Source organism: Erinaceus europaeus, chromosome 23, assembly GCF_950295315.1.
Source record: "Erinaceus europaeus chromosome 23, mEriEur2.1, whole genome shotgun sequence".
Taxonomy (NCBI): domain Eukaryota; kingdom Metazoa; phylum Chordata; class Mammalia; order Eulipotyphla; family Erinaceidae; genus Erinaceus; species Erinaceus europaeus.
In genome coordinates, this window is record NC_080184.1 from 1,573,486 (window position 1) to 1,598,186 (window position 24,701).

The 24,701-nt window shown below is 60.7% G+C and overlaps 2 protein-coding genes across 3 annotated transcripts; one reads left to right on the forward strand and one right to left on the reverse strand.

Annotated features, from left to right (window-relative positions):
- Window positions 1–362: 362 nt before the first annotated feature.
- CHAF1A (chromatin assembly factor 1 subunit A) lies at window positions 363–14,910 on the forward strand. Of its 2 annotated transcripts, XM_060181950.1 has the most exons (15): window positions 363–553; window positions 3,419–3,469; window positions 3,773–4,581; window positions 7,412–7,468; window positions 8,030–8,259; window positions 8,340–8,400; window positions 8,660–8,728; window positions 9,725–9,951; window positions 10,063–10,231; window positions 10,321–10,401; window positions 11,020–11,112; window positions 11,199–11,448; window positions 13,431–13,951; window positions 14,036–14,126; window positions 14,545–14,910. In XM_060181950.1, the coding sequence occupies exons 1-15, from the start codon at window positions 502–504 to the stop codon at window positions 14,607–14,609; spliced, it is 2,826 nt and encodes a 941-aa protein (XP_060037933.1). In that variant the 5' UTR covers window positions 363–501; the 3' UTR covers window positions 14,610–14,910. The 2 variants fall into 2 exon arrangements, with proteins under 2 accessions (XP_060037933.1, XP_060037934.1); XM_060181951.1 differs by lacking the exon at window positions 7,412–7,468.
- Window positions 14,911–15,171: 261 nt separating this feature from the next.
- UBXN6 (UBX domain protein 6) lies at window positions 15,172–21,884 on the reverse strand. The gene is made up of 11 exons (XM_007524933.3): window positions 21,707–21,884; window positions 18,298–18,464; window positions 18,160–18,224; window positions 17,761–17,889; window positions 17,251–17,348; window positions 17,075–17,150; window positions 16,666–16,750; window positions 16,365–16,584; window positions 16,078–16,208; window positions 15,814–15,962; window positions 15,172–15,460 (listed from the first exon to the last, which is right to left on the reverse strand). Exons 1-11 carry the CDS (start codon window positions 21,787–21,789, stop codon window positions 15,332–15,334), a joined length of 1,332 nt encoding a protein of 443 aa, XP_007524995.1. The 5' UTR covers window positions 21,790–21,884; the 3' UTR covers window positions 15,172–15,331.
- Window positions 21,885–24,701: the final 2,817 nt, after the last annotated feature.

A 24,701-nucleotide genomic window follows, 5' to 3' on the forward strand; every position in this document is an offset into this window, starting at 1 on the left:
CGCAGAGGCGCAAGCCACCCAAGTCGTAAACTCGAAACTCCTGACTCCCAACTTTAAGATTGACACCCGGTGCCTTCCGTAAAACGTGTCGTCATGACGCTAGAACCTGACCCGCCCACCTAGAGACGGCCCATCCCCCGAATTCAGCCAATCAGAAGGAGGGACAGTTAACTTGATAGCTGCGCCGTCCAATAGCCGCGAGTGTAGCACCGTCCAGCCTGGAAGGCACGCCCATTTCGACTGGAAAGCCACAGCTCTCGCGAGGCTTCCGAGGCTCTTCACCCCGCCCCGCGGCCCCGGCGGCTTCGCGTCACGTGACGCGCTCTAGTCCAATCAGCGCGCGGTTTACGGGGGTCGCCACGGTTCCCGCCAAATACGAGCGCGGCGGCCGCGGCGGCAGCGGCAGCGGCAGCGGCGCGGGCGGGAGGCCGAGCAGAGCGGCCGCGGGAGCGGAGCCCGCGCCTCCGCCGCCTCAGGGGAGCCCGAGCCGACTCCGCGGCGATGCTGGAGGAGCCGGAGTGCGGGGCCCCCGGCGCCCGGGCCGCGGCCACAGGTCGGTGGGGAGGGCCCCGACGCGGGGTGGGGGCGCGGGCCGGGCACGGGGGCCATCGGGGCCCGCACCTCTCACTCGGACCCGCGGCCCCCGCTCCGGCCCCCATGCGCGCCCTGCAGTCCCGGGGGGCTCCTCCGCGGGGGTCCTTGTCGCCCCACAACCTTGGGGACCCTCTAAGGAGGAGGTCCTGTGGGCACCTGCACGGGCCCCTGCGGCTGCGCCCAGAGGGGAAACTGAGGCACAAGGAGGCCGGCTTGGCAGCTGGACACCAGGCCGGGTGCGCCTTGCAGCTGCAAGCGCCCTCCCCACCAGCCCTCCTCCCCAGCGGTGGAGAAACTGAGGCCCCGCGACCCCGCTGGGCTGGGGGGGCAGAGCTGCTGCCTGGGGGCGCCCCGGGGGCCTGATCCCCTCGCAGCCCTAGCGGCGCATCCTGCCGGGGGGCTTTGTCCGCCCAGGCCGCCCCCTAAGTCGGGGGCCAGGTCTTCTCTGCTTTGGGGTGCACTCTGCCCTGCCAGCGCCGGGTGAATGGCTGGGGGGGGCTCCTCACCCTCGGCCCGGGGGGTTTGGGGGGGCTGCTGTGTGCTGACCACCACCAGCAGGGGACCAGCAGAATCGCTGGGCTCCAGACATTCCCAGCTGGGAGCAACCTCTCCAACCCCCAGTGGGGACGACCCCAAAACTGGCCCCTCCAGATCTGGGGCCCTTCTTGGCTTTGGGACTGAAGTCAGCAGGGGAGAGAGAGAGAGAGAGAGAGAGGGAGAGATTTGTGATCATTGAGAGGTGGGTCTTGGTGTCCTGAAACAGGACAGGGCGAAGAGTGAATTAGAGTAAATGTCATCTCAGCCTAGAAGGCCATGTGTGGGGTGTGTGGGTGCTGACTGCTCTGCTCCTGTCCAGGCCGACCAGTCACTCCGCCACCCGGGTTCGATCCCTGGCACCGCACGCGCTAAGATGCTCTCCATCTCTCTCTCTCTCTCTCTTATCATGCTGCGCCCCTTAGCCGGCGTCCGTGTCAAAAAAAAGCCAAGCGTGGTCACTGAAAGGTTATTCCTGTATTACTATTTTGGATGTTTTCACTTGCAGATTATTTTTTTAAAAAGACGTGCTGATTGGATAGAGACAGATCCAGAGGGAGAAGGGGAAGAGAGAGAGAGGGACACCTGCAGCACTGCTTGCCAACTTCCCCCCAGCAGGTGGGAAGTGGGGGCTTGAACTTGCGTCCTTGTGCTTGGTAACAGGTATGCCTGACAGGTGCGGGGCGGGGGCCTTTTTTATTTGGTTTTGTGTGTATTTACTCATGACAGGACTTTGAGAGATAGCTAAGTGTTTCTGTAATGAGGAACTTTCATGCCTGACACTTGGAAGTCTGATCTAATCGCGGGCATCACAAGATAGAGTTAAGCAGTGGTGCTGCTTTTTTTTTAAAGTATATTTTACTTATCTTAATGGACGAGGTACAGAGAGAAAGATACAGATGAGAGAGGGACAGACAGACAGACAGACAGACCACCCCTCCAGAGCCCTGCTGAGCTCTGGCTGACGGTGGTGCTGGGGATTAAACCCGGGACCTCAGAGTCTCAGGCAGGAGAGTCTCTTTGCAGAACCATCCTGCTGTCTCCCTGGCCCTGATTTTTTTTTTTCTTGTTGATTTGTAATCACTCTTTACATATGTGGGGTTTAGCCCCCAGAGCCCTGCTGAGCTCTGGCTGAGGGTGGTGATGAGGATTGAGCCTGGGACCTCAGAGCCTCAGGCAGGAGAGTCTCTGCAGAGCCATCCTGCTGTCTCCCCAGCCCCCCCAAGCTTTGCAGTTTTGTGTTAGCTCCTCACAGTCTGCCTGGCAGGCAGGGAAGCCCTGGTGGAGGTTTCCAGGTGGGGAGGGCTGGGGCTGGAGGGGCAAACACACACTGGTTCCTGTCTCCTCCTCTGGCTTTCGGGCTCCCTTGCTTCACCTCAGTCGCTGCTCCATGCCCATCGGGAGAGGTGCTGGGGGGCATGTTCTAGTGGCCTTGATGGTGAGAACCCTGCCTCTGTGTTGAGGCTGGAGAAGTCTGGGTAACAGCCCCCACGCCCCCCCCCACGTCCCCCCCACCCCCCCCACACACACTGGGAGAAGCTGCTGTGTGTGGCGTGCTCCCTCGTCTCTGCGTCTCTCTGCTGGGGTGAGGGAGAGAGACGGGTGATTCAGGGTGATACCATCCCAGCAGTGAGAGAGCAAACGAGAAAGCGCCATGCGGGTGAGCAGCACTTTGCAGGCCTGAGGCCCCGGGGCTGCAGGTTCAATCCCCGCCTCTACCTCCTGCCAGAGCTGCTCCCTAGATCTCTTCTGATCAGAAACGATCATTTCCTTTGCAAGGCTTTTTTTAAAAATTATTATTATTATTCCCTTTTGTTGCCCTCGTTTTATTGTTATAGTTATTGTTGTTGATGATGTCGTCGTTGTTGGATAGGACAGAGAGAAATGGAGAGAGGAGGGGAAGACAGAGAGGGGGAGAGAAAGACAGACACCTGCAGACCTGCTTCACCTCCTGTGAAGCGACTCCCCTGCAGGAGGGGAGCCGGGGGCTCGAACCGGGATCCTTAAGTTGGTCCTTGCGCTTTGCGCCACGTGAGCCTAACCCGCTGCACTAATATTTATTTATTTGTGTTGCCTTTGTTTTGTTGTTGTAGTTATTATTGATGCTTTCCAAGGCTTTTTGTTGGTTTCAAATAAGAGAACTGTGCTGGCTCCCACGGAGCCCTTCCCCAAGTGCGGTGAATACGCAAAACGGGCCAGGGGCACGCACAGGGCTTTGCTCGCGGAGGCCGGGGGGCTGGTGGGGGCTGCCGTGAGTCCCCCAGTCTCATCGCGTCTCTTTTCTCTACAGCCATGGAGTGCAGAGAGCGGCCTGCCTTCCCCGGCAAGAAGTTAATTCAAGGTGACTTCTTGTGGCAAGGGGGGGGGGGGCCTTCCTGCTTTGTCTGCTTTTGATTTCTTTAATATCTCATTTATTGATTGGACAGAGGCTGAGAAATCGAGAGGGGAGGGAGAGATAGGGAGAGAGAGGCAGAGAGATATCTGTAGCCCTGCTTCACCACTTGAAGGGTGAAGCTTCGCCCCTGCAGGTGGGGAGCGGGGGCTTGAACCCGGGTCCTAGGGCACATGTGCTCAGCTCTGTGGGGGGGGGGTGTTCACCGTTGTCGGGGTTCACACTGAGACCTCTCCATCTTTCTCCCCTCAGCCCGGCTGCCCTTCAAGCGCCTAACTCCGACCCCAAAGGAGAAATCCCAGGACGGGCCAGATGACAGGCCCTCCCAGGGCGCCCCCCCACCTCCAGGCCACCTCCCGCATTTGGGCACCTTCCTGGACACCGCGGAAAACGACGGTCCCCTGGACCTGCTGGGAACGCAGCCGCTGCCACCACCGAAACTGGTCAATGGCAAGGGGCCCTTGGATCAGTTCCTGTGCCACCCGGCCCCGGCCCCAGCCCCGGCCCTGGCCCCCATCATCATTGACTTGACAGAGGACTCGAACGAACCCCCAGATGGCCCCGTAGCTCGGGGGACACAGAAGGCCGAAGCCACTGCCCCCGAGACAGAGGGGACAGAAGGGACAGAGGCGGTCGGCATGGGTGCCGGCAGGCCCGAGTGCGGGCATCAGATGGAAGCCGCGGGGCCCCTGGGGCCCAGCTCAGACTGGTGTGACTCGGAGGACAAAGAGAGGTCTGCTGCCTCGTCACCAAACGGCCCCCCCGAGCAGGCCCGAGGCGGGTGGAGCCAGGCCGGGGGCCTCCTGTTTAAGGACAAGTGGCCCGTGGTGGTCTTGCAGGATATCTTGGCCACCAAGGCCCCCCCCGACAGCCCCCCAGGGGTCGGGGACCCCAGGGCCTTGGACGTCGATCTGCCCGAGTCGGGCCCCGAAGAGGACTCTGTACTCAGTCACTCCTCCCTGAGCTCCTTCTCGCCCACTAGCTCCCCGGAGGGGCCCACCGCTGCCACCACACGAACTGAGAGCCCCCTGAGCCTCCCTGCCTGCACCCCGATCCGCAAAGTGAGTATCTCCCTGCTGCGGCCTGGAGGTAGTGGCGGGCCTGGGGCTCATTGTGCACCCCCATCGTTCCCCGGTGGCCAGAGGTGCACGGCCTGGCCTCTGCCTATTTTGTACTCCAAAAACAGCGGAAAGAGCTCACTGGGTAGAGCGCCAGCCCAGGTTCCAGCCCCAGTACCACATGGGAAGATGCTATTGCACCAGAGGAAGTTCACCCGCTGTGGTGTCTCTGTCACCAAGTTTGATCTCTGGCATTGTATGTGCTAGAGTGATGCTCTGATTCCCAACCCCGCCATTAAGAAAAATTTAAAAAACAGTAACTGTTTATATATATTGGGATGAGGGCATGGCTCACCTGGTCGAGTGCTTTCCTTTGATTGGCATGTTTTTCCCTGTCCCCTGGTGGCTCTGGGGATCGAACCAAGCAGGGGTCACTCCTGGCCTATCCCCCCTCCTGGCTTCAAAAGAATCCTAGGGAAGTGCTGGGGTCTTGCAGGTACAAAGCCCCAGTGAAATCTCCATTGGCAGAGAGAGGGAGAGAGGACACAGAGAGAGGTAGGGAAGGAGAGAGAGAACAAACCAGAGCGTCACTCAGGCGCATGGGGTGCTGGGGATTGAACTCAAGAACTTAGTTTGGGGCCCAGTGCCTGCACGAGCCATCCTCCCCCACCAACCTCCCCCCCCCTTTTATTTTTAATCTTATAGAGACAGAGAGAACTGGAGAGAGAGTCGCCTAGGCTGGCAAAGTGGCTTACCTAGACAGGATACTGCACTGCCGGGTTCAAAATCGGCCCCCGCCGCATTGAAGGAGCTTTGGAGCTCTGGTCGCTTCCTCTCTGTGTGTCTCTCTGTCTCTCTTTAAAAAGAAACATTTACTGGGCAGAGGTAGATAGCATGATTGTTCTGCAGAGACTCTCCTGCCTGAGGCTCCAGTGTCTCCCTGGTTCGATCCCCTGCACCGCCACTAGCCAGAGCTGAGCTGAGCAGGGCTCTGGAAGGTGATGAATAAAGCATCAGACGCTCAAGCGTGAGGTCCCCAGTTCAGTCCCCAGCAGCACATGGACCAGAGTGATGTCTTGTTATCTCTCCTCCTCCTCTTAGCTTTCTCATTAATAAACAAAAATCTTGAAAAAAAAATTAAAAAGGTACTATTGGATAGAGACAGAGGAATTGAAGGGAGGGGGAGAAACGGAGAGAGACCCCTGCAGCCCCGCTTCACCACTCGAGAAGCTTTCCCCCTGCAGGTGGGGACCAGGGACTTCAACCCGGGTCCTAGTCACTGTAAATGTGTGCCACCACCTGTCCCCCCCTCCCCCTCCCCTGTCTCACATTTGGAAGAGAGAGAGCAGCACTGTCAAGCTTAACCCCTGCAGGAAGGGAACTGGGGACTTGTTTATATATATATATATGCGTATTATATTTATTTGTTTTCTATTTTCTTAATATTTTATTTATTAATGAGAAAGATAGGGGGAGAGAGAGAGAGAAAGAACCAGACATCAGTCTGGTACATGTGCTACCAGGGATTGAACTCGGGACCTCATGCTTGAGAGTCCAATGCTTTACCTACTGCACCACCTCCTGGACCACATATTTGTTTTCTTTTGTTGCCCTTGTAGTTATTCTTGTTGTTGTTATTGCTGTCTTTGTTGTTGGATAGGACAGAGAGAAATGGAGAGAGGAGGGGAAGACAGTGCAGACCTGCTTGTCAACTTAACCCCTGCAGCTAGGGAACTGGGGATTTATATATATATATATATTTATTTATGTATATATTTATTTTCTTTTGTTGCCCTTGTTTTATTGTTGTAGTTATTATTGTTATTACTGTCATCGTTGTTGGATAGGACAGAGAGAAATGGAGAGAGGAGGGAAGACAGAGAGGGGGAGAGAAAGACAGACACCTGCAGACCTGCTTCACTGCCTGTGAAGCGACTCCCCTGTAGGTGGGGAGCCGGGGGCTCGAACCAGGATCCTTCTGCCGGTCCTTGCGCTTTGTGCCCCCTGCTGCATTACCGCCCGACTCCTGGGAACTGGGGATTTGAACCCATGACCTTGCACGCGCTAATGCGGCCATTCAACCCAGCCTTCTATTTTGTGATTTCCTTTTTTGTTGTTGTTGTTTTTTTAATATTCTGTATACTACTTAGTAGAGACAGAGAACTCAAGAAAGAAGGGGAGAGAGGAAGAGAGACACCTGCAGCCCTGATCCATCGCTTGGCTCGTGAAGCTCCTCCGCGCGCCGCCCCCCCCCCCCCCCCCGTGGGGACATGGGGCGTTTTAAGATTTTTTTTTGTTACCAGCATTTGTGTTTATTGTTGGATAGAGACAGACGGCAGAGAGGGAGAGACACACCTGCAGCCCCGCTCTACTGCTTGTGAAGGACCGGGGGGCTTGAACCTGGGTCCTTGTACACTGTGATGTGTGTGCTCAACCCGGCGCGCCCCTCCCCCCCCCCCCCCCCCCCCCGCCTGTGAGGGCCAGTACTGAAACGGGCAGTGCCTCTCTCGCCCTCTCTCTCCCCGTGTCTCACCCTGTCTCTCTCTGTCTGACCCTCCGACAGCAGCACACTCAGGGCCCCTTGGGGGCTCGGCAGGACGGCCTGGCCTGTGTTCTTGGAACTCCCTCCCCTGGGGCCCGGGAGATAGCTCACCTGCTAGAGCACCTGGCTAGCCATGTCCAAAGCTCCGGGTGTCGTTCAGGCCCGGCGCCACACGTGAGCACCTCAGATAGCACCAGGGGAAGCTCCAAGCTTGAGTCCAAGCCAGCCGTGTCCGCCGTGCCCCCTCCCTGCTGCGCTTGGCAGGGGAATCACAGACCCCTCTCCTCGCAGGTGCCTAAGAAAGTCCCGCGAGATTCCGCAGAGAAGACCCGGCTGAAGCTGCAGCGCGTGAGTCACCTGGCCGCTTGCTCTGCTGAGAAGCGGGTTGTCTGGACAGACAGATTTCCCCGTCTTTCCAGCCCCGTCTATGCCTGAGTGACGCCCTGGCTTCATTCCCGGCTCCGCACTGTAGCGAGGCCACCTGGGGCGGCGCAGGCTTGCTTCACAGCTCTGGACTCTGCAGCGAGAGGTCCTGAGTTCCAGCCCCGCTGCTGCGTGCTCCTGTCCTCTCTCACAAGGCAGCTAGTTCACGCTTACAAATGTCTGGGCTGGGGAAGGTAGCATACAGGTGTATGCGACAGCCTTCCCCGCCTGAGGCTCCAAGGTCCCGGGTTCAGTCCCCAGCACCACTGGCGGCCAGAGCTCAACAGGGCTCTGGGTAAAATACTAAGAACCTTTTATAAGCCCCTCGTAAACGGTGCCAGGTTTGGGGGATGTTGGTGCAGGCTCCTGGCTCTTCCCCTACTTGCACCTGTCCCCTGGGCACTGCTTGAACCCCAGGCCCACACTTGTCCCCACATCACAGAAGGACCCCAGGCCCACGCCCGTCCCCGCGTCCTCTGCCCGCAGGACCAGGAGCGCTTGGGCCGCCAGCAGAAGCTCCAGGCGGAGAAGGAGGAGAAGGAGAAGCAGAAGGAGCAAGCCAGGCGGGCGCGGGAGGAGGCGCGGAGGCGGCGGGAGGAGGAGAAGGAGATGAAGGAGAAAGAGCGGCGTGAGAGGCGGCAGAAGGACGAGCGGGAGCGCGCCGAGAAGCAGCGGCTCAAGGAGGAGCGCAAGAAGGAGCGGCAGGAGGCTCTGGAGTGAGTGGCCCCCGCGGGTGGGTAGATGGGCAGTGGCGGCCGTGGCCCCGGCTGGGCCAGGCTGACGGGTCCCCCCATAGGGCCAAGCAGGAGGAGAAGCGGAAAAAGGAGGAGGAGAGGCGGCAGCGAGAGGAGGAGAAGGTAGCGGCGCTGCGGGCCTTGCCTCCTGGGGTGCTGCTCACTCAGCAGTGCTCCCAGGGCTGCGGGCTGCGGGGGGGGGGGGGGACCAGCTCGAAGGACCCTGCTTTGGGTTAGGCTTCGCGGGGAGTGGGGGGCCGGCTGTGGCGTTTCTCTTCTCTGTCTGTTGCCCTCTGGGAGGGGGTCAGTTCCAGGGACCCCACTGTGTCTGTAAGGGTGACTGTTTCTCCTTCATCCTTGGGCTGGGCACCTGCCCCCACAGCGTATTAAGGCAGAGAAAGCAGAGATCACACGCTTCTTCCAGAGACCAAAGACCCCACAAGCCCCCAAGGTGAGCACTGGGGTCCCTCCACCCTCAGCACCAGGTGTAGCACCCAGGGAGCCCATGGAGGGTGGGCAGGGCTGTGGGGTCTCTCCTCTCTCAGCACCAGGCATAGCACCCAGGCAGCCCCATGGAGGGAGGGCAGGACTGTGGGGTCTCTCCTCTCTCAGCACCAGGCACAGCACCCAGGGAGCCCATGGAGGGTGGGCAGGGCTGTGGGGTCTCTCCTCTCTCAGCACCAGGCACAGCACCAGGGAGCCCATGGAGGGTGGGCAGGGCTGTGGGATCTCTCCTCTCTCAGTACCAGGCACAGCACCCAGGGAGCCCATGGAGGGTGGGCAGGGCTGTGGGGTCTCTCCTCTCTCAGCACCATGGACAGCACCCAGGGAGCCCATGGAGGGTGGGCAGGGCTGTGGGGTCTCTCCTCTCTCAGCACCAGGCACAGCACCCAGGGAGCCCATGGAGGGAGGGCAGGGCTGTGGGGTCTCTCCTCTCTCAGCACCAGGCACAGCACCCAGGGAGCCCATGGAGGGTGGGCAGGGCTGTGGGGTCTCTCCTCTCTCAGCACCAGGCACAGCACCCAGGGAGCCCATGGAGGGTGGGCAGGGCTGTGGGGTCTCTCCTCTCTCAGCACCAGGCACAGCACCCAGGGAGTCCATGGAGGGTGGGCAGGGCTGTGGGGTCTCTCCTCTCTCAGCACCCTGCACAGCACCCAGAGAGCCCATGGAGGGTGAACAGGGCTGTGGGGTCTCTCCTCTCTCAGCACCAGGCACAGCACCCAGGGAGCCCCATGGAGGGTGGGCAGGGCTGTGGGGTCTCTCCTCTCTCAGCACCATGCACAGCACCCAGGGAGCCCCATGGAGGGTGGGCAGGGCTGTGGGGTCTCTCCTCTCTCAGCACCAGGCACAGCACCCAGGGAGCCCTGTGAAGGGTGGGCAGGACTATGGGGTCTCTCCTCGGCCCCACAGACAGTCCTCCTCCTCACTCCGTCTGCCGCCCCTCCAGACGCTGGCAGGCTCCTGTGGCAAGTTCGCCCCGTTCGAGATCAAGGAGCACATGGTCCTGGCCCCCCAGAGCCGCGCCGCCCTGGCCCCTGCGCTGTGTGAGCAGCTTGACTCCCTCCTGCAACTCCAGGCCTCTGGAGCCTCCTTCCTGGACGAGCTGCGCACCCGCCGCCCCCTCTGCTCAGGGCCCACCGCCGCCCCCCAGCAACGCACTGACATCTTTAACAGGTTGGCAATGCCAGGGTGGAACCCTGGGCCCGGAGGCACCATCTACTGACCTGGGAGGGGGTCCGGCAGCCTGAGAACACATTCCCCAGCCCCCTGCTCCCTGTCCCCCAGTGACGTGATAATCCTGGAGAGCAGCCCGGAGAAAGTGGCGCCCAGGCGGAGGCCGCGAGGCCGCATGAAGCTGTTACAGTTCTGCGAGAACCATCGGCCAGCGTACTGGGGCTCCTGGACCAAGCACAGCACCGTCATCCGCCCACGGCACCCCTGGGCCCAGGACTCGGTGAGCAGGTGGTGCTGGGGCTCACCTCGCCTCCCACTGCAGCCCCTCCCCCAGGCCAGGGGTGCTAGCGGCTCTGTGTTCGGTTGCAGAAGCTTCTGGACTACGAGGTAGACAGCGACGAGGAGTGGGAGGAGGAGGAGCCCGGAGAGTCGCTGTCGCACAGCGAGGGGGTGAGTGGGGCAGAGGGCTTCCCGCCAGTTCATCTCCATCCTTTCTCTTGATTCTTTCCAATGAAAGAGAGGAGAGCCCTGCTGAGCTCTGGGTGCTGGGGATCGAACCCAGGTCCTCAGAGCCTTGGGCAGGAGAGTCTCTTTGCAGATGCCCTGTGCTGTTTGCCCAGTCCTAGATATTTCTTTTTCGGTCGAGTCCCCCAAAGGGCTGGGAAGTCAGAGTGGTTCTCCAAACAGACTCTCCTGCTGTGGCTCTGAGGTCCCAGGTTTGATCCACAGCTCCTCCACCAGCCAGAGCTGAGGAGGGCTCTGGGGGAAAGGAAAAAAAAAAATCCCACATATGTAAAGAGCTCTTGCAAATCAATAAGAAAAAGGCAGGGCCAGGGAGACAGCACTGTGGGTTTGATCCCCAGCACCGCCACCAGCAGGCTGTTAATAATCATCTTGGTAACTGATTGGTCTCTGAGAAGTGGCACATCAGTGCCAGGGTGGGAACCGAGACGGGCACGTTCGGCCTTCGTAATGCAGAGTTCTACCATCCAATGCCAGGTGTGGGGGGCCTTTTAAACCCCGTGTGCCCCTGTCCCCGTGAGAGCAGTGACCGTGTCCCCCTTTCAGGATGAGGATGACGAGCTGGGTGACGACGATGATGATGACGATGGCTTCTTTGTGCCGCACGGCTACCTGTCAGAAGACGAGGGGGTGACCGAGGTGCGTTGGGCCAGGAGGGCCTGGAAGTCCCAGCCGCCCCGGGCCGGTGGACCCCCGAGTCATTGGCCCTTCTCCCCCACCCCCAGGAGTGCGGGGACCCCGAGAAGCACAAGGTGCGGCAGAAGCTGAAGGCCAAGGAGTGGGACGAGCTGCTGGCTCACGGGAAGGGCTTCCGGGTGCTGCAGCCCGTGGCCGTGGGCTGCGTGTGGGCTGGCCACGCAGGGGGCCCCCACCTCCGGCTGCTGCAGCAGTTCCGTGCCTGCCCGCTCGAACCCGCGCCCCCTGAAGAGGAGCTGACACCCAAGGCCTCCAAGCGGGAGAAGCGAGACCAGCAGAGTGAGTAGGGGCACAGGACACGCCAGGATCTGACCTGGGGCCCCGTGGGAGAGGGAGAGGGAGATAGCAGCTCTAGGGAACCAGGGGCTTGAACCCGAGGCCTCACGCTCAACCAGGTGCCCCGACGCCTGGCGCCCCAGAAACTCTTCAGAGCAGTTGCTTCCCGAGAGGCCGGGTGGCACGGTACCCAGTAGAGCAGTGTGGTATAACACACAAGGACCCGGGTTCAAGCATTGGGGCCCACCTGTAGGGGGGCAGAGCAAGGTGCAGGGTCTCTCACTCGGCCTCTCTGGAAAGGGATCATCGTGATGCTCTGGGAACCAGGCCCCAGAATAGCAGTAAATAACAATGACAGCAATAATAATAGGGGCTGACGAGACAGTATTACAGAAAAGCCTTTCACTCCTGAGGCACTGAAGATCCCACCTTTAGCCCCCAGCACCACGATAAGCCAGAGCTGAGCAGGGCTCCAGTGGCTAAACAAGCAATAATAATGTACTAATAATAATAATCTGGGGGCTGGGCAGTAGCGCAGCGGATTAAGCGCACACGGTATGAATCGCAAGGACCAGCATAAGGATCCTGGTTTGAGTCACCCCACAGCCCTGCCCACCCTCCATGGGCTCCCTGGGTGCTGTACATGGTGCTGAGAGAGGAGAGACCCCACAGCCCTGCCCACCCTCCCTGGGTGCTGTGCAGGGTGCTGAGAGAGGAGACACCCCACAGCCCTGCCCACCCTCCATGGGGCTCCCTGGGTGCTGTGCCTGGTGCTGAGAGAGGAGAGACCCCACAGCCCTGCCCACCCTCCATGTGCTCCCTGGGTGCTCTCCATGGTGCTGAGAGAGGAGAGACCCCACAGCCCTGCCCACCCTCCATGGGGCTCTCTGGGTGCTCTCCATGGTGCTGAGAGAGGAGAGACCCCACAGCCCTGCCCACCCTCCATGGGGCTCCCTGGGTGCTGTGCAGGGTGCTGAGAGAGGAGAGACCCCACAGCCCTGCCCACCCTCCATGTGCTCCCTGGGTGCTCTCCATGGTGCTGAGAGAGGAGAGACCCCACAGCCCTGCCCACCCTCCATGGGGCTCCCTGGGTGCTGTGCAGGGTGCTGAGAGAGGAGACACCCCACAGCCCTGCCCACCCTCCATGGGGCTCCCTGGGTGCTGTGCAGGGTGCTGAGAGAGGAGAGACCCCACAGCCCTGCCCACCCTCCATGGGCTCCCTGGGTGCTGTGCAGGGTGCTGAGAGAAGAGGCCCCCACAGCCCTGGCCCACACTGTTCTGGCTACAGCACACAGGCACAACCCCGCTGCTCTGGGCATTTCTCTCCTGTACTTTCAAAGTGAGAAAGACAGAGATGGACAAATCTCAGCCTGACTTCAACCTCTGCAGTGGCCCCCCTGCTGCCAGGGTTCAAAAGCAGGCTCAGCAAGAATGGGGAAGCCTATCTCCTCTCTAAGTGCCCTGTCTCTAACTTTGAATAATTTGTGCCTCCAGGGTAATGGCTGGGGCTCGGTGCCTGCACTATGAATCCACTGCTCTTGGAGGCCATTTTTCCCTTCTGTTGCCCTTATTTATTATTATTATTGCTCATCAGTGTTGTTGTATAGGACAGAGAAATCAAGAGAGGAGGGGCGACGGGGGAGAGAAAGACAAGACACCTGCAGACCTGCTTCAATGCTTGTGAAGCGACCCCCCCCCCCCCTGCAGGCACCAGGCACAGCACCCAGGGAGCCCATGGAGGGTGGCCAGGGCTGTGGGGTCTCTCCTCTCTTAGCACCATGGACAGCACCCAGGGAGCCCATGGAGGGTGGGCAGGGCTGTGGGGTCTCTCCTCTCTCAGCACCCTGCACAGCACCCAGGGAGCCCATGGAGGGTGAACAGGGCCGTGGGGTCTCTCCTCTCTCAGCACCCTGCACAGCACCCAGGGAGCCCGTGGCGGGTGGGCCAGCTGTGGGTTCCTCTCTCTCAGCCTCCATGTTCCCCAGTCCTGGCCCAGCTGCTCCCTCTGCTCCACGGCAACGTCTCCAGCAGTAAAGTCATCATCCGCGAGTTCCAGGAGTGCTGTCGCCGGGGTTTGCTCTGCCGGGACGCCCCCAGCCCTGAGAGCCGCACTGCCAGCCCCCCGAGCCCCAGCTCCTCGCGCCCACCGACACCCCCAGTCCCCGAGGACACTGCCGTCCCGTCCAAGGCACGACTCAAGCGGCTCATCTCTGAGAACTCAGTTTATGAGAAGCGGCCCGACTTCCGCATGTGCTGGTACGTGCTTCCTCAGGTGCTGCGCAGCTTTGACCAGGAGCACCTGCCCGTGCCCTGCCAGTGGAGCTACGTCACCATGCTGCCCAAGGACGACGGCGGGGCTGCCCCCAGCCCGGCTGCTGTCCCCAGCCCCGCCACCCCCGCCACCCCCGCCACCCCCGCCAGCGCGGGGCCCACGTCCAGCAAAAGGAAATCAGTCGGGAGTATGTGTATCACGCAATTCATGAAGAAGCGTAGACACGACGGGCAGGTGAGCGCTGAGCCCGGGCTGCCGGATCAGGGCCGGAGGGAGAGCACCCCAGGGAGAGTCCCTGAGGGGCCCATGTCCCCGCAGGTGGGCTTTGAGGACCTAGACGGCTTCCAGGCGGACACGGAGGAGGAGGACGACGACGGGGACTGTGTCATGGAGGTCCCCGTCGCAGCAGGTGAGACGGCCCAGCCAGACGTGGCTCCCACCCCCAGCTCTGGGCTTGGGGCCCTGGCACCCTGGGGGAAGGACCGACGCACGGGGGAAAGCTCCAGGCGTCCTGGAGTCTGGGCGCGGTGCTTTTTTTCTGACTCTTTCTGTCTTGATGTGAAGTTTGCCAGTCAGAAGAAAAGATGAGGCTGCTGTGCGCAGTGGCCTGGTGAGCCCCAGACCCCGGCAGGCCACATAAGTGGGAACACTGTGGGTGTGGAACCGGGAGTGGCGGCCTGGGACCCTCGGGCCTGAGGCGGCCCAGACAAAGGCAGGCCTGGTGGAACATCTCCCCTGTCCTGCTCTCCAGGGCCTGGGTTTGAGGCTCGGTGGGCAGGATCCTGGGTGGGCGTGCGCGGCTGACAGCCCCTCCCTGTTGCCCGCAGACTTGATGGCTGCCTCCAGCCTGGCTTCTGAGGCTGGGGATCCCGCCCCTGCCGCCCCCCGCTGAGCTGCCCGCGCCTCGAGTGCCCGGACACCTCGTACTTGAACGGCCTGGGAGCCTGTGGGAAGAGCACTTTGTCCTGCGCGGTGACCCCCGGGCTGGGGGCACTCACTCGGGCCCATCTGACCTCTGTACAACCCCTGGCCTACCTTGACCCCCCCCAATAAAGCATTACCCTCTGGGGGGGGCACCCAGGGCCCCCCAGGCTTGTATATGAATTGGAGCCCGGTCCGCACCGTGCGACCCTGCCCCAGACCCCAGCCCTCACCCCCCACCCCTCGAACGTGTATAAACCTGTCATCCCTGATCTGGTCTCCTGGTGGTCTCTGGGCACGAAGCTGGGGGGCAGTGACCTCAGCCCTGGCCCTGCCTCTGCCTGGATTGAGCCCTGGCACTACGTGGCAAGTGCCACACCACCAGGGGAAGCTCTGATTCTGGTTGTGTCTCCTGAGAAAGAGACTGTCCATGGTGGAATCCTGGCCTCTCTTGGGGGTTTTGGGCTGAGACACTCTGCAGACGGGCAACGGTGCCCCATGTGGCTTCCGGGCTCCACACCACATCCACATGGTAGTAGCCAAACCCGTTTATTAGTGTTTTCACAGAGGCCCCACCCGCGGCAGGCTGAATGTCCCAACTCCCAACCCGGGCCACTCAGTAAAGGGGGTAGCCCCTCAAGAGACAGGGTGTGTGTGACAGACCCCGGGTGCCGGCCAAGCCTTCTGCTTCTGTCATGGGAGCTGCTCCATGGCCACCAGGAGCTCAGGCCTGAGGATGGAGCTGTCGGGCTGCACACCCGCCGCCCTGACGTCCTCCAGCACCGCCGTGTCCCATGAGAAGGTCAAGAGGGCCGAGGGCACCTGCGGGCACAGCAACTTTCACTGTGCTGGGAGCTCCCTCTGGTGCTGTGAGGCATGCCACCTGGTGCCGGGGTTCATGCTGTGTCTGTCTCCCACTGCACTCGCTCTCGTATCTCTTAGCACCGGGGCTAAGTTTGCGTGGGTCCAGCACGCCTGGCAGGCACCTCTTTTCCCATCTCAGATGGAAGGCGAGGACCCCTCCCCCCCCAACCCACTCCAGAGAGTATGGGGCTCTCTAGCCTGAGGACCTGAAATGATACCCAGGCGCCACACGGGATCCCCATGCATGGCTGTCTGTCCAGAGGGCATAGCAGGGCACCCCCGACCCTGGGCTCTGCGTCTGCGGTACACACCAGTCCGCACTCGTTGAAGGCCGGGTTCTCGTCTTCTGAGAGCTTGCGGCCGCCCGAGGCGAGGAGGTCAAAGGGCAACCAGTCCTGCTGCAGTGCCTCGCGCACGAAGCCATACAAGGCGGCCACCCGCTCGCGTGCGTAGAAGGTCCCTGCGGGGGTGGTGGCTGTGTCACAGGGTGGCCCCATCCCGGTCCCCAGAGAGCAGTCCCGGCAGGCTCCCTGGAGGAGGTAGCCCCAACCCGGGAAAGCAGTCCAGACAGGTACCCTGGAGGAGACAGCCGTCAGGGAGGCGCACACGCAGCAACGTGTAGGAGTACTTGCGCTGTTCCCGCTGCTCCTCCTTCTCGCGCATGGCTTTGGTCCTCAGCGCGCTCAGCCGTTCCACTGCCTCTGACCTGGGGACCCAGAGTCAGGCTCCCCTGAAGAGGAGGTGGTGCCCCGGCCCCATCCCCTGCCCGCAACCCGGGCAGGCTTCCTGGATGGGAGCCCGTCCTTGAAGAAGCAAGCCTGGCAGGTTCCCTGGAGGTGGCAACCCTGGCCCAGCTGCCCACCTGAGCTTCTGCTCCCGCCTGATCTCGTCAGCCGAGAGAGTGAAGAAGTCGGAGGGCAGCTGGAAGTGGGCGGCCAGCGCCGAGGGCTGGAAGACTCGGGGCTGGCGGGCGAGGCGGGCGCGCAGAGGTTCGGCGCCCACCAGCCGCTCCCGGAGCTTCCCCAGGCGCTGCGGCTCCGCCAGGGCACCCGCGCTCAGCACGTAGAACTCCTCAGGGCTCTCTGCGGGGGACAAGGGGGTCAGCCTGCTGCAGGGACCCCCCCAGCCCAGCCCAGCCCAGCCCTCGCCCCCGCTGCCCTCACCCTGATCTGGGACGGGCAGCAGCTCCTTATGGAAGCCGACAGCCTCAAAGAACTCGTGGGCCCCTTCCAGAGAGTGGATGCGCTCCTGGGGGTGGGGTGGGAGACACACGGGGCACCTGGGACCCCCTTCTGGTCCCAAGCCAACCGCCACACCACCCCAGTCCCAGGTCACAGAGAGCGGCAGGCCCAGGAGGTGGCTCACCTGGCTGAGCGCACCCTTTACCTCGGGCAGGAGCTGAGGCCCTGGCACCACATGGGGACACCACAGCATCGGGGGAAGCTCCTACATGGTGGAGCGGCGCTTGTGCCAGCGCCGCCGAAGGCCAGAGGGGGTGGGCGAGCTGGTCCCCCGCCTTCCCCAGAGCCTCCAGGGTCCCTGTGGCGCCTGCCCTGCACCGGGATCCCGTACCTGGAAGACTTTGTTCTGCAGCTTGATCTTACGGTACTTCTCTTCCTCAGGGTGTAAGTGGATGTTGTCGAGGTACCTGGTGGGAAGGGGGCGGGGGGTGGGCAGCTCAAGCATGAGAGGCGCCGACCCTGGTGGGGGAAACTGAGGCCCACGCCCCCCACCCTGGGGGCGCGCACTTTGCGATGGTGTCCACACCCAGCTTCACCCGCTCGCGGTCCTTGTTGAAAGTGTGGATCTTCATGATGGAGGCGGCCACAGGGTCTGTGGAGAAGTGCTGGGGAGGGGGGGGGGTCAGCATGTGGCTCCCTCCCTCCCCACGCCCCGCCCATTCAAGGGGGCTTCCCCGTGTGCCCGTGGTCCTTCCACCTGGTGCCAGGGCTCTGACTTGGCCTGGTGCATCCCTCAGACAGAAGGTAGGTGGGGGTGGGGACTAGAACCCAGGACCCAGGTAAGCAGACCCTGGGCTCTCAACTCTGAGAGGTTTTCACAAGAGCAAAGGACTTAGAAACCCAATGCCCCGAGTTCGAGCCCCACCCAGCATCACATGTGCCAGAGATGTGCTCTGGCCCTCTCAAGTTCACTCAAGCATTTACACCAGGCCTGGGTACGAGCAACAGTCAGGTGGCTGGGCCACCCTGGTGGGCTTCCTGGAGGTGGTGCCACCCACCCGCAACATGGGTGCTCACCGAGAGGATGGCCTCTTTGATGGCGGCCTCCCGCTGGTCCTTCCTCAGCGTGGCCCCTGTCAGTGGGCAGGTGAAGTAGACCCCAGGCACGGCCAGATGGGTGGAGTCTTCCTCCTTGGGCTCAGGAGCCTGGGGAGGCCTCTGAGTCAACCCAATCCTCACAACGTCGCCCCAGAGACACCCTCCTCCCCAGACACGCTTTCCACCCAGCTACCCTCGGAGGTCAGCCTCCTGCAGGAAGGCCTCCGTGATTGCACCATGCTGGGTTCTGAGGGCCTGGCAGTCCCCAATACCAGGCACTGGGCTCTGGGATGCTGAAGGGCTGAGGAGCTCTCAGAAGGGAAACAATGGGGGGGTCGCAGGGGCCCCCACAGGCTGCCTCAGGAGGGGTCCCCTCACCACGTCGGTCCCGGGGGCATCCAGGCTCCCGCTGACGGTGGCTTCAGTGTGAAGCTCCTTTTTCACTGTGGAGGGAGAGGTGGTAAGGGGTCCTCCCGGCTCCCCCCCCCACTGCCCCACTCCCCCTCCGCCCCTCACCCTGGTTGCGGGCGGCCTCCTGTGCGGTGGGGGCTCGGGCGCGGGGCTGCTGCTTCTGTTCCAGACGGGCCAGGGCTGCGGCCGCAGCCATCTGTGCCTCGTCTGTGGGGCCCTGGCGGGGTTGCCGCAGCGCCGGCTGAGGTGCCTTATCCTTGGAGGGCTTCTCCCTGGGGGGGCATCACACACAGAAGGCTCCAGCAGGGTCAGGGTAGCCCTAACTCCTCCGCCCCCCAGGGTCCCCGTGGCAGGGTGGGGCCCGAGAAACTTGGGGCCACAGGAAGAGTCCAGAGGGCTCCTGCCCCCCAATTCCAGGGATCTGGCTCCCACCCGGCTCCCAGACCTCGGGGGCGAAACCGGGCAGGACTCTGGTTCGAGGCCATTGCCGCCCAGGAGCTAAGATTCACTTTTGGTTGGGTTGGGCTTACAGGGTGGAGGTGGAGAGAAATTGAGAGATACGAGAGACAGACCCCTGCAGTCCTGCTCCACCGCTCCGGAAGCTTCCCCCTGGCAGGCGGGGACTGGGGGCTCGAACCCGGGTCCTTTGTGCACTGTAACGTGAGCGCTTAACCAGCTGCGCCACTGCCGGGCCTCTACTGGGAATACGGGTTCGAGCTCCGGGCCCCTGCCTGCAGGGGGAAAGCTTCCCGAGTGGCAGAGCAGGGCTGCAGGGATCTCTGTCTCTCTCTCCCTGTCTCTCCCTTCCACATCTGCCAAGGTCGGCACCCAAGGGTCCCAGGCAGCGGGCCCCCACCCACAGGCCCCCGGGCCCCCCTACCTGGCCCTCGTGGTCTCCTCTGGCCCGCAACCCCCGAGCCCCCGCCGGCCCCAGCCCTGCACCCACACTCCCACCCTGACCCCCCACTGCCTCATGGTTCCTCCCCACCCCAGCGGGTGCCCCCCTGCCTGTCCGGGTGACCCCCAGCCGCGCCCCTTCACAATCCCCCATTATTCCTCACAGACCCCCCTCCCGACACCTGGACCCCTGTGGTCCCAGCTCCCTCCAGACACAGCCAGCTCCACCCCAGTGCGGGGCTCCTGTCTGGCCAGCGCCCCTCCCACATAACTCCCAGGGGGGGGTAGATATGGGGGGCTTAGATATGGGGGGTCTCAGAGGGGCTTAGATATGGGGGGTCACAGAGGGGCTTAGATGTGGGGGGTCCCAGAGGGGCTTAGATATGGGGGGTCCCAGAGGGGCTTAGATGTGGGGGGGTCCCAGAGGGGCTTAGATATGGGGGTCCCAGAGGGGCTTAGATATGGGGGGTCCCAGAGGGGCTTAGATATGGGGGGTCCCAGAGGGGCTTAGATATGGGGGTCCCAGAGGGGCTTAGATATGGGGGGTCCCAGAGGGGCTTAGATATGGGGGGTCTCAGAGGGGCTTAGATGTGGGGGGGTCCCAGAGGGGCTTAGATATGAGGGGTCTCAGAGGGGCTTAGATATGGGGGTCTCAGAGGGGCTTAGATATGGGGGTCCCAGAGGGGCTTAGATATGGGGGTCTCAGAGGGGCTTAGATGTGGGGGGATCCCAGAGGGGCTTAGATATGGGGGGTCCCAGAGGGGCTTAGATATGGGGGTCTCAGAGGGGCTTAGATGTGGGGGGGTCCCAGAGGGGCTTAGATATGGGGGTCCCAGAGGGGCTTAGATATGGGGGTCTCAGAGGGGCTTAGATGTGGGGGGGTCCCAGAGGGGCTTAGATATGGGGGGTCTCAGAGGGGCTTAGATGTGGGGGGGTCCCAGAGGGGCTTAGATATGGGGGGTCCCAGAGGGGCTTAGATATGGGGGTCTCAGAGGGGCTTAGATGTGGGGGGGTCCCAGAGGGGCTTAGATATGGGGGTCCCAGAGGGGCTTAGATATGGGGGTCTCAGAGGGGCTTAGATGTGGGGGGGTCCCAGAGGGGCTTAGATATGGGGGGTCCCAGAGGGGCTTAGATATGGGGGTCTCAGAGGGGCTTAGATGTGGGGGGGTCCCAGAGGGGCTTAGATATGGGGGGTCCCAGAGGGGCTTAGATATGGGGGGTCTCAGAGGGGCTTAGATGTGGGGGGGTCCCAGAGGGGCTTAGATGTGGGGGGTCCCAGAGGCGCTTAGATATGGGGGGTCCCAGAGGGGCTTAGATATGGGGGTCCCAGAGGCGCTTAGATGTGGGGGGTCCCAGAGGGGCTTAGATGTGGGGGGTCCCAGAGGGGCTTAGATATGGGGGTCCCAGAGGGGCTTAGATATGGGGGTCCCAGAGGGGCTTAGATATGGGGGGTCCCAGAGGGGCTTAGATGTGGGGGGTCCCAGAGGGGCTTAGATATGGGGGGTCTCAGAGGGGCTTAGATATGGGGGTCCCAGAGGCGCTTAGATGTGGGGGGTCCCAGAGGGGCTTAGATGTGGGGGGTCCCAGAGGGGCTTAGATATGGGGGGTCTCAGAGGGGCTTAGATGTGGGGGGGTCCCAGAGGGGCTTAGATATGGGGGGTCCCAGAGGGGCTTAGATATGGGGGTCCCAGAGGGGCTTAGATGTGGGGGGGTCCCAGAGGGGCTTAGATATGGGGGTCTCAGAGGGGCTTAGATGTGGGGGGGTCCCAGAGGGGCTTAGATATGGGGGGTCCCAGAGGGGCTTAGATATGGGGGTCTCAGAGGGGCTTAGATGTGGGGGGGTCCCAGAGGGGCTTAGATATGGGGGTCTCAGAGGGGCTTAGATGTGGGGGGGTCCCAGAGGGGCTTAGATGTGGGGGGGTCCCAGAGGGGCTTAGATATGGGGGGTCCCAGAGGGGCTTAGATATGGGGGTCCCAGAGGCGCTTAGATGTGGGGGGTCCCAGAGGGGCTTAGATGTGGGGGGTCCCAGAGGGGCTTAGATGTGGGGGGTCCCAGAGGGGCTTAGATGTGGGGGGTCCCAGAGGGGCTTAGATATGGGGGTCCCAGAGGGGCTTAGATGTGGGGGGTCCCAGAGGGGCTTAGATATGGGGGTCTCAGAGGGGCTTAGATGTGGGGGGTCTCAGAGGGGCTTAGATGTGGGGGGTCCCAGAGGGGCTTAGATATGGGGGGTCCCAGAGGGGCTTAGATGTGGGGGGTCCCAGAGGGGCTTAGCAATGGGTGTCCCTGAGGAACTCAGCTATGGGGTCCCTTCCAGGCCCCTCTCAGGGCTCTTCCCGATCGAGCCCCCCAAAGCAGAGCCTCCCACGCTCTGCTTTTCCAAAGCTCCCGCAGCTCTTGAGCATGACCAACGCCCCCCTGCCCGGGCCCCCCTCCAGACCGGGTACCCCAATTCCCCGGATCTAGGACGCTTCCCCAGAAGCCCCGCCCCCTCGGGCTTCGCCCCGCCCCCTCGGGTTTCGCCCCGCCCCCGAGGTCTCCCCCGCCCCTCAGCCAGCCCCGCGGGATCACACCCAGATCTCCCCAGACCACCCCCCCAGCACCGTGCCCCCCACTTACGACGCCGACTCCGTGAGCTTCTGGCCAGGCCCCGCGCTCTTGAACTTGATGTCGGCCTTGATCTCCTCAAAGAACTTCTTCATCGCGGCGGCGAGGGGCCGCGCGGGGGCCGGGGGGCGCGGGGCCCGGGGCGGGCCGGCAGGACAGGGCAACCGGAAAGAAAATACCCAGCGGCCGGAAGTCCCGCCTCCGCGCGGCGGCCCACGTGACAATTGGGTCTCTCTGACTCTCCTACTCCACCCCCGGAGGGCCGTGGCGCTCTAGCCGACAGCCCCCTCTCGGTGGTAGAAGCTGGCCCCTCTAGGAGGCCGGGCTGCGTCTCAGTGGTGCGTCCAGGCTCCGTTGCTAGGGGCGACAAGTAGCGCGTCTCGAAGTTGAAAGCTGGGCCTCTTAAGACCTGCGCCTGCGCCTTGAGGCTGACTGCGGCCCGAATGCTATTAGGGGGCGATCGGTGGCGCCCCTTATCCGCCAGTCCCAGTTTAATGCATTTGCACTCCAGATTGATCGCGCACTGTGCAGGGACTAAACTGCAGGACAGCTTAGAGATGGGCGGTCAGAGATGATCCTGAAAGTCAATTTTAGTTTAAAGAATTCGCTTTTCAACCAATAAGTATTAGCTTATGGGAGTCGGGCGGCGGCGCAGCGGGTTAAGTGCGCACGTGGCGCAAAGCGCAGGGACCGGCGTGAGGATCCCGGTTCGAGCCCCGGCTCCCCACCAGTAAGGGAGTCGCTTCCCAGGTGGTGAAGCAGGCCTGCAGGTGTCTGTCTTTCTCTCCCCCTCTCTGTTTTTCCCTCCTCTCTTCATTTCTCTCTGCTCTATCCAACAACAACATCAATAATAACAATAACTACAACAACAAAAAACAAGGGCAACAAAAGGGAAAATAAATATTTTTTAAAAATTTTAAAAGTGTTTTTTTAAAAAGAATTAGCTTACAGGGGCCGGGTGGTGGTGCAACTGGTTGAGCGCACATGTTACTGTTTGCAAGGACAAAAGCTATTATTTATTTAATCAACTAGGGAGACAGCATAATGGTTGTACAAAGACTTTATTGCATGAGGCACCAAAGGCCCAGAGCTGAGTAGGGTTCTGGTAAAACAAAACACTAATGTATATATTATATATGTGTGTAATTATTATGGTCATATATATATATATATATATATATATATATATATATTCCCTCCAGGTAAGGCTGGGTGCCTGCACTACAAATACACTGCTCCTGGAGGCCATTTTTTCTCATTTTTGTTGCCCTTGTTGTTGTTACTATTGCTATTGTTGTTGTTAGGACACAAAGAGATCAAGAGAGGAGGGTAAGACAGGGAGGAGGAGAGAAAGACAGACACCTACAGACCTGCTTCACTGCTTGTGAAGCGACTCCCCCACAGGTGGGGAGCCAGGGGCTTGAGCCGGGATCTTTACACCAGTCCACTTCCCAGTCACACCCAAATCCCTCTCTCCCCTCACTCTCCCCGTCTCAACCTCTGCTCAGGTTTATAGCGGTGCTGGGGACTGAACCTGGGATGTTGGAATCAAGCCTTTTGCATAAGCATTATGCTGCCTCCCCAGTCCAGGTAGCCATGTTTGAGTCTAATGCTTTATCCACTGTGCCACTTCCTGCGATTACACTAATTATTATTTAGTGACGACTGGGGGCTTGAACCCGGGTCCTTGCGCATTGTAATACATGCACTCAAACAGGTGCACCACCAACTGGCCCCCCGAAATACATATTTTTAAACTTATTCTAAGTTGCGGTCTGTATACACAATGGAATACTACTCAGCTATTAGAAACGGTGAGTTCAGTTTCTTCACCTCCTCTTGGATGGAGCTTGAAGGGGTCTCGTGAAGTGAGATCAGCCAGAAAGAGCAGGATGAATAGGGGATGACCCCACTTCTAGACACGAGTGGGGAAATCAGAACAGAAGGGAAAACACAAAACAGAACTTGGACTGGGTCTGGGGGACTGCACTAAAGTAAAGGGCTCTGAGGTGGGGAGGGTGTTCAGAAGAAAAAAATCTTTTGGATAGAAATGGAGGTTAATGGGGGCGCCGGGCGGTAGCGCAGCGGATAACCGCACATGGCACAAAGCTCAAGGACAGGCATAAAGAACCCAGTTCAAGCCCCCAGCTCCCCACCTGTAGGGGAGTTGCTTCACGAGCGGTTAAGCCGATCTGGAGGTGTCTTTCTCTCCCCCTCTCTGTCTCCCCCTCCTCTCCCTCCTCTCTCCATTTCTCTCTGTCCTATCCAACAACAGCAATGGCAACGATAATAATAACAACAATGATAAACAAGGGCAGCAAAAGGGGTAAAAATAGCCTCCAGGAGTAGTGGATTCCTAGTGCAGGCACTGAGCCCCAGCAATAAGCATAGAGGCAAAAGAAAAAAAAAGGTTAAGAGATAAGAGGGAGAGAGAGAGACACCTGCTGCATTGCTTCACCATTCATGAAGCTTCCCCCCGTAGGTGTGGATCAGGGTCTTGAACACTGTAACATGTGCGCCCAACCAGTTGCACCACCACCCAGATAATTCTTCTTTTTTTATTTTTTAAACACTTTCTTTTAAAAAAAATTTTTTTAATATTTATTTTCCCTTTTGCAGCCCTTGTTTTTTTTAATTGTTGTAGTTATTATTACTGATGTCGTTGTTGGATAGAGCAGAGAGAAATGGAGAGAGGAGGGGAAGACAGAGAGGGGGAGAGAAAGACAGACACCTGCAGACCTGCTTCATCGCCTGTGAAGTGACTCCCTTACAGGTGGGGGCTCAAACTGGGATCCTTACACGGGTCCCTGTACCCTCCTTCCCTTGGGGAAGAAATATTTCAAGTGTTCTGATCTCACTTACCCACCAGGCTGCAGCATATGTGAAGTTTCCATTCCCTCTCTGATGAACAAGTGGGTTATTTCCACTGAGGGACTGTGCTGAATTGCGCTCTGCTGACAAGTTGCTTTTCCTTCCCTACCCCTGTCTCCACCACCCCTGTTTTTTT